This window comes from Chaetodon trifascialis, chromosome 15 (assembly GCF_039877785.1).
Source record: "Chaetodon trifascialis isolate fChaTrf1 chromosome 15, fChaTrf1.hap1, whole genome shotgun sequence".
NCBI classification, from domain to species: Eukaryota; Metazoa; Chordata; class Actinopteri; order Chaetodontiformes; family Chaetodontidae; genus Chaetodon; species Chaetodon trifascialis.
This window is the reverse complement of record NC_092070.1, coordinates 19,640,022-19,648,459: the sequence shown is the minus strand read 5'-3', so window position 1 is coordinate 19,648,459 and position 8,438 is coordinate 19,640,022. Positions and strand designations below refer to the sequence as shown.

Below are 8,438 nucleotides of genomic sequence, written 5' to 3'. Positions count from 1 at the left end.
CCAAAATATGAAGACAAATATGTGAAGCAGAACTTTATTTTTTATTGTTTTCTTCCCTATTAATCTCAGGGCCTCTAAAGTTTAGCTTGTGACCCTCTGGAGGGGGCCCCACTCATGAGGGATATTTAAGTACATTTACTGTATCTTATGATACTTTTATGTAAAATGTTGAATGCAGGACTTTTGCTTGTAATGCATTATAGTTTTACATAGTTGTATCGACTGTATCTTGAGTAAACTTGAGTCCAGCACTGGCGAGGGAGATGTTAGATGGTGAATTACAGTTTCTGAGTGCAGGCACATGGTTGTCAGAGGGTCTTGCTGCCCGTGTGAGGGTGGACAGTGACTGAGCAGCGAGCAGGAATGTGACCAGCGGAGGCTTCTCGCTGTCTCTCTCAGCTACAGGAGGGGCCCCGATGTGCCGCTACCTGCCCGTGCACATCTGTCTGCTCTCCGTCTTCCTCTCAATGGCACCCCCGCCTTAGATCATCTCCTCTTCCTCCACGCTTGAGTTGCACTTGGCTTGCGTGGAAAAAATGCGGACCGTCTCTCGCCTCTCTTCTCGCTGGCACTTTGATGTCTCAAGTGTGATTGCTCTTGGATTGTGGCCGCTTTCCCTTGAAGGTTTTGACATGAAAAGCAGGCTGGGCTCTCAGGTTTATCCCATGGCCAGTGATCCAGGACTAAAACAATCAGCCCGCTCGCTGTGGGATACTATTACCAGGGAGAGTGAGGCACCGAGCATAGGGGCTTCCTCAGCCATGAAATACACATTTCTTCCAAGTTCCAAACACATTTTAGTTGTGCTGATTGAATTATACCAATCCACGCTCCCATTAATAGATTTTAGTTTGAAGTTCGTGCAGGCCGCTGACACCAAAGGAGGCAGCCAGAGAATACGTTCCTGGTGTATTTGCACAGAGGTGGACGACTGAAACGACTCAACATTTGTAATGAATTAAAAAGAAATGAAGCCAGTAATTGCAGTTAAGATTGACCCGATCTGATAAGTATGATAATGTGACATGTCATTAACAGCAGAGGCATAAGTGACAACCCTTAAGCTTCACTTACACTTTCATTAAATATTGATCTTATCTGCGCTCGCTGCTGCTCCAGCCTGCAAATTACACCAGATAGATATACATTCCCATGACAGCGGAGCTGACGATAATCATCCATCTCCGCGTGACATTTGGCAGAACTCTTGTTTTATGAGCTAAAGTGCCATTGTAGTGGATGAGAGAGAATAATAATGTGCAGTGTTCGCGATCTCCATTATGTTAGATCCTATCTTATCGCAGTGAGGGCAGAGTGCGAGAGCTAATCCACTTCAGCCATGTCTGTCAAGGCAAAGAGGGGCAGATAGCCTGCATCATTTCATTCAAATTTCACCTCATCGAAAGGGTTTTTTCTGCAACTAATTCAATGAGATGGAAAGATTTCTACATCAGTGTGATGCAAGGTCACAGTCTGACAAGTCACCTGATGTTTTACATTGATGCAAATTTGAGGTTAGACTTATTTTTTAAGTGTTCGGTAATTATTTGGCTTCTTTTTTTTTTTTTTTTGGCTTTCATCAATATGTAGTTTTCAGGCCAGCAACCTAACTGTTTTGGTGCACACTCATTGCTTTTCATGGCCTTGTTTTCAGCTAGAAAAGTTCTAGAAACACTATCAGCTCAGCACCAAACAGCAGGCAGACGCAGCTGGTGATCACAGTGAAGCATTCAGCAGCTAAACAGGCAGATAATTCCCTCAGGTAGAGCAGAAACAGAGCTAATAGAGGCTAAATGTTGGACTTACACTCATCACATCTGCAAGTGAATGATGATGTTGCTCTTAGACGCAACCCTTTGCTAACGAGGCCTTCAAACCAGCTGTGATGTCACAAAATCATGCTGGTATGTACGTCCTGGAGATTTCCCTCTTCAGCAGATAAGTGTGAAAACAGCCCTTTAGTTTCAAGCTCTGCACAGTGAGGGCCAAACATCCACCAGAAGTAACACTCAGGAAAACGCACCAAAATTTGACAGTCGTTACATTATGTGAGATCACATTTGAGCAGGATTTCAGATGCAGTGAACGAACGCAAGCTCAAACACGTCCATTTCAAAGCCATCTGAAGGACGTCCCATTGGTGGCTCGCTAAACCCACAATGCACGCTCTGTCCCCGCTGTTGAAGGTCTGCTAAATGATATGATGATTGCCATTGAAGCTGTGGATCTCCAGTGTTGCCTTGTCATCCAGGGAGCCAGAAATACCTGAGAGACCAATAAGGCCCGGCATTAGCCATTACTATTGTTGTCTTAATGCCTCCTTCAATTATCCACAAGCAGCTCTTTTGAGCAAGCACTGTCAGAACCTCCCCTACCGGTTTTTCACCAATTTTGTCCCTGATTATCTGGATCAATGGGCATTAAAGGACCCAGGCAAAGACAAACACAGTAGTTTGAGGGGGTGGGAGAAGGGTCTGCTTTCAAACAGAGCAGAAATCCCTGTAACTGCCTGTGTGCCAGGGACAAACGGAGATGGCTATTCAGTCGTCAGTGCCGCCACACACAGTGTTTATTTAGCCACAGCTCAGGCTAGACACTTTTAATCTATTTTGCTTTTCCCCGCAGAACTTGCAAACCCAAGAAATGATTTCTTTCAATCTCCGTCCGTCTGTTCCATCCGACACACACACACACACACACACACACACACACACACACACACACACACACACACACACACACAGAAGTGCTAAAAGTTGTTTTTAATCGTCTGCTTATGTCGTCCACCGTTTGTGGTCCTCCCTGACTGCACCTACAGACTTTAAATTAATCTGAATTATTTATATTATTAACTCAAAGCACATTTTCAGTTATGTGCATTTTGCAGAGATAGAGGAAGCACTCAGGTCTTCTACTTAAGTAGCATCAAAATAAACTTGAAGTACCAACACGTAGAAGCACTCATTATGCAAAATGGCCCATTTTCTGCATAATGTCTTTTATTTTATTGAACTTAATCTACTTAATCTGGTGAGTATCTTTATCTTATTCTTTAATAATAATGTAATTGTTGATTATATGTTTTTATTATTAATCTGAATCAAAAAGTAGCCTAGTAGCTGCTATTATAATAAAAGTGGAGTATAAAGTACGATATTGTTTTCTGAAATGTAACAGAGAAGAAGCATAAAGTTACTTCATAATTGTACTTTAAGACAGGGCTTGAGTACATATAATTTGTTACTTTGAACCTCTGGTATTTTTAAGTAATTAGCTAAAAAGATGCTAATGCTAAAAGTGTTGTTAGCCAACTTTCACTGTGGAGTTAAAGAGCCGCCTGATGTTCTTAATGCTGTCAAACATTTCTTCTCACAATGTCTACCATCAAATTTTAGGTGAATCCTTGTGATTCTTTTGACTTAAGACACCAGCTTTCAGTCTCAACACGAGCTTTAAAGGAACCCAAACCCTAATGCTGACCTCTTTGCGGGCTCCACTAAAGCCTGCATTTAGTGTTTGAACAGGTGCAGATGAAAGGGCCACAGGTGAGGGAGCCGCAGTCCTCGCTGCCTGCAGAGGAATGACCATCCTGTGACTCACCTCGGCTCTGACCAGCTGCCTCCTGCAGAGGGCTGATCAAAGCCGCCGGTTCAGCGGTGACACCGCTGACAGCTGAGTGTTTTCACTGCCGCCTGAGCTGACGAGCAGTCGGCGAGATGTGTTGTGAGGTGAGACGTATCTGCGGATTAATTGACGCACCTGTGTTTAATTCACGTCGACAGTGCTGGCGATCATCTCATCAGAGATCCATCAGCACTAAGCTACAGCTGCCTTGCTCAGAGAAAAAAAACGTGTTAATCATCTTCCTGTCTGGGCTGTTAATGTGTTGATGTGTATGCTTTGATCTGAAATGGAAAAATCCTGTAAATGTTCAGCAACACTGACTACTGTCTACATACTTTACAACCATGGTAAGAAAAAAATCACCTCTAATTACTGCAGTATGTTATTAACAAACACAGGATCTAACATGGATGATAAACACAAACATCTGACAGTTTTACAAATTATCAAGAGAGGCTGTACTGAGACCCAAACTGGCAACCTCTTGCTAGTTAGCAAGTATCATAAAGTGGTAAGTATGGTACCAAAAAAGTGCAGCTAATCTCAAATTCAACAAGTTTGAACTGAGTGTCTGCACATTTCTTCAGTTCTGTTTTTAAGCCTGCATCAGTTTGTGCCTCTCATCTATGAAACTTAGACTCGAGTCACAGTGCTAAGAATCAGTTTCTCTGAATGCCAGTCTGTAAAAACCCTGAGGGCCATTTAGAAAGAAAGAAAGACATCCCTTTATTTGTCACACGACGTAGAACATGCGCACACACGCCATGCTTGGTGAAATTCTTCCTCCGCTTTTAACCCATCTTGGTAGTCCTTCCTCCACAGCAGACCAGGAGCGGTGGGCTGCCAGCCGACCGGCGCCCGGGGACCAGTTCCTTTTTCATCACCATTGGTCAGGTGGTGATCTTCTTGCATGTTTTTTAGCAGGGGGTTTCATTTTATGGAGGATCCCCCAGGTGAACACGGGGAGAACATGAAAACTCCATACAGAAAGGCCCCTCTACTCAAGATAAGGGGCAGCAGGCACTGAAGCCAGTGGTGGAGGACACGCCCTCAGTGCCCACAGCGCCCCTGGTGGGAATCGAACCCGGGACCTTCTAGCCATGAGGCGACAGTGTTGCCACTGTACCACCATACCACCAAAAAGAAATGTAACGACACATCTGATCATATCAGACCATGTGGATGAAAAAAGAAGAAGGAGCTAGTGCTTCGCTCTGTGACTCGCATGTAATGCTAATACATGAGAGGCACAAACTGGGCATGTTCCTTGAATTCATTGCAGGATTTTGTCCTTTTAATGTCTCACCAATACAACTCAAAAGTACCATCTGAGGTAAAAGTCACCAAGACCAGACTGCGGGGTGTCTCAGCCCTGAAGATGATATAATTATAGGAGTCTTAAAGGGATGAAAAGTGTGACATGCCAAATGCACATTTGTATATCTGTAGTAGTTGTTTACCTTCTTTTAATATTTAATTAGAGGATGTACATGATGGTTGACAGACACGATCATTTTAGCACAGCCCGTCTTAGTGATGTGGAAAATAAAACATCAAAAAAAACAAAAACAATGCAGTGAAATCAACGCGGGGTTGTTAGGAGGGATTAAGCAAATGAGCTTTCAGGTTTGTCACTATGCTGTCAGGAGGAGTGTGTTTATGCTGGATCCTGCTGTTCAGGGTCTGCTGCCTTTGTGCTTGTTTTCATCCCACAGGACTGAACAACTTGTGTTTTCATTATGTCTCCTTTGCAATAATTTGTCCTTATTATATTTGGCAACTGTTAAACCAGTTAGATAAGAGTTGTGCAAATCTTGTGAGGTGAACGTGTCGGAACGAACGTGCACATCTCTGCGACTGAGGTCACACACACTGAGCTCCCGTCCATCTCGCTGATTGAAATTTCAGAAGCCAAAGATGTTGCGACTTGTCCCAGGTAGGCAGAGGGAGGCAGAGGGAGAGAAAAGATCGGGGGAAACGAATCGCTATAATGTGAGGAGTAGTTTGTGGGACATAGTTGGGGAAAGTAATGATGAACACAGCAAACACTGATGGAGTGATACTGATTTTCCACTGAGAGATGAATCACAGGTTGGATTTTCACCTCTGTCCTTTAAACCAAGCCCTGCCGTCTGTTTGGAGGTCATGTGACCGGGAAAGGAGGGGAAGAGGATTGGAGGAGAGGAGCAGAAAGCTAAGGTGAGACCACCTCCACCACTCGAGTCTTACCTTTACTCCTCAGGCAACACCTAATAGCTGCACTGAGCCGCAGCCACATACAGCAGCTCCAACAGCCAACCGGATCCATCTGGACGATTAGATCTGTTTTAGCTTTTCTTCTTTTTCACTCTGGACGCTGGAATGCTTTTCACCAATCCACCAGCATCCCTATAGGAGTCAACCTGGCCCTTTTCAGTGGACTGACACTTAATAGTGGACTCTTAATAGCTTGGACATGTTTGGCCCAAGGCAGCTGGTATCTACTCTCCTGCCTGCGGTTTTCCATTCACCGGCGGCTCACTTTTTCCCTGCTTTCCCAACCAGACTGGGCTCTCAACCTCAGATCCTGATCCCGGGGCCTTTTATCAGCTATGAATCCTTGAGGACTTATCTGCAGCCGGAGCCATGCAAAGAAGCTTTGCTCCTGGCCACACAGCCGGTTGGGATGGGGCCACTCACAGAGGGCATAGGTGAGTTCAAACCACAGCCACTGTGGCCAAAACAGGGTTCATTGTCCAATGCAGGACCTGTGCAGACAGCCAAACTGGCACTGCGTGATCACAGTCTCTAAGACAGACAGTGAGCACCATCTGATCACAGTGTAAATGTTTACAAAAGATTAGCTAACAGCTCGTAACTAACAATCAATTATCAAGCAGTGTTAAAGTGGGCCTAATGATTGCTGCGCTAATTATCCAATCTAGAGCCATTAGTTCGTTGTCACCCGTTGGCGATTGTGTAATTGGTGCTTGCGCCGTGCTTTCCAGATGAACAGAGGCCAGTGAAGCAGCGTCGCGCACGAGCCAACTACAGCAGCTGGCAGCTGGAGGAGCTGGAGAAGGCCTTCGAGACCACCCACTACCCAGACATCTTCATGAGGGAAGCCCTGGCCGTCAGACTGGACCTCATCGAGGCCAGAGTACAGGTAATTGGCACGCTGGACTCCTCCTGGAAATGTTCTTACCATTCAGTGAATATTAATTTTTCTGTGCAGGGTGCAGATGAATCTATTTAGGCTTTTTGTAGGTCCACGGATACCAGCTTGTGTTGACAAACATGATTTAAACCTACATAATCAAGTTTCAATGAATATAAGGGTAATATAGGTTGAAAACAACACTTGCATGCCCGTATGTGCATTGAAACTGTCATTAGTTTCTATACTACTAATACTGTATACTGTAAAAGATGAGGGTCAAAAAGTACTTGTTCCATTTCAAGACTGCATTTGGAAGTTCGGCTGATACCAATATGAGGTCTCAGCAGTTGAAATCACTTAAATGAAGTGGGTATTTTATGAGGTTAATGTACTTTTAATGCTAAATTATTAGTGTGTTTACATTGGGATCGCATTAGAAATCTCTTCACGGCTAGCGTGGACGGGGGGGAAGGAGCGCAGCAACTAATAACTCTTTCAGTGCAGATAAATACATAAGTGAATGGACTTTATCCTTTAACCAAGTCCTGAAAAAAGAAGATTCAGAAGCTTTTTAAATAGTTTGCAAAGAAATCTAATTTTGGAACAACTTAAGCAAGAATCCTTATCAACGTTTTCTAACTATTCCACAAAGTTTCTTTATATTGTCATTTGCACTTAGTATTCCTTCACTGTTTCCAGGTTTGGTTTCAAAACCGCCGTGCCAAGATGAGACGACAGCTGAAGCTCCAGGGCCAGCTTGCAGGGCCTTATGTAAACACAGACAATGATGAGACCTCTGAGAGAGTGAGCAGGAGTTTAAGGCAGCAGACGGAGAGCTCTGACGGCGAGCACTACGAGAGACGACAGGAAGGAGAAGCAAACTATCCATGGACAAAAGCTGCGGGCGCGGCGCCGAGCGCGCGTATGCAGCCCGGGAGCCACAGGTCGGGGAAATGGGAGAGGCCGGAGGGGCCGAGCTCAGATGAGCTCCGCTCCTCCAGCATCGCCAAGCTGAGGGCCAAAGCCAGAGAGCATGAGGCTGAGATCCACAGCACTGTGAACATGTCAGGAGGCGACACACCGGCACAAACACAGGAAGCTGATGCCATGCACAGTGATTGATCGTTTTCCTTCTTCCTGTTTGTACAGATAATCATAACCACAACAACAGTTTATACTTTTAAACCTCTTTGGGATGAGGAGCTTTATTATTTAGCCACCACCAATTTAATATTTCTTACAGTGTAAAATGTTAGTAAGTTTCTTTGTGACTTTTTCTGGACATTTTTTATTTAAACAGAACTTTTTAAAAGTTCTTTTAAAGTTCAGGTGGTTCACATTTATCAATGTTTTGTGTATTTGGATAAAAAAAAAAAGTTTCCTCCATTTTTTGCATTAATTATTTTAACATCACACACGTCCTTTTTATGTCTAAGCGGGATCTTCATCACATCTTAAATGTGTTTTTGTTGTCAGCACTAAATGACTGGTGCAGACTCTTTAACAGACGAATGTGACAAAATGACAAATGCCACCACTTTATCATGTCAGCCTATCAGAGCACAGCTGAAATGGGATACAGTAAAATGATTTCTACATGATTTCACTAATGACAAGCTCATCCCTGACCTCTCGGGTTACCCTCGCAGACAGGCAGGATGTCTGCATGCTGCCA

At 44.1% G+C, this 8,438-nt stretch overlaps 1 protein-coding gene across 1 annotated transcript; it reads left to right on the top strand.

Moving 5' to 3' along the window:
* Window positions 1–5,371: 5,371 nt before the first annotated feature.
* Window positions 5,372–7,911, top strand: LOC139343969 (retinal homeobox protein Rx1). The gene is made up of 4 exons (XM_070981833.1): window positions 5,372–5,823; window positions 6,169–6,314; window positions 6,612–6,769; window positions 7,463–7,911. The coding sequence occupies exons 1-4, from the start codon at window positions 5,705–5,707 to the stop codon at window positions 7,883–7,885; spliced, it is 846 nt and encodes a 281-aa protein (XP_070837934.1). The 5' UTR covers window positions 5,372–5,704; the 3' UTR covers window positions 7,886–7,911.
* The last annotated feature ends 527 nt before the right edge of the window (window positions 7,912–8,438 follow it).

Bases quoted from the DNA above. Each gene is read 5' to 3' on its own strand.
- LOC139343969 (XM_070981833.1), top strand. From the start codon at position 5,705: ATGAATCACAGGTTGGATTTTCACCTCTGTCCTTTAAACCAAGCCCTG. The intron at 5,824-6,168 runs GTGAGACCACCT...TTTCCCAACCAG, and splicing joins GAGAGGAGCAGAAAGCTAAG to ACTGGGCTCTCAACCTCAGA. The intron at 6,315-6,611 runs GTGAGTTCAAAC...CGTGCTTTCCAG, and splicing joins GCCACTCACAGAGGGCATAG to ATGAACAGAGGCCAGTGAAG.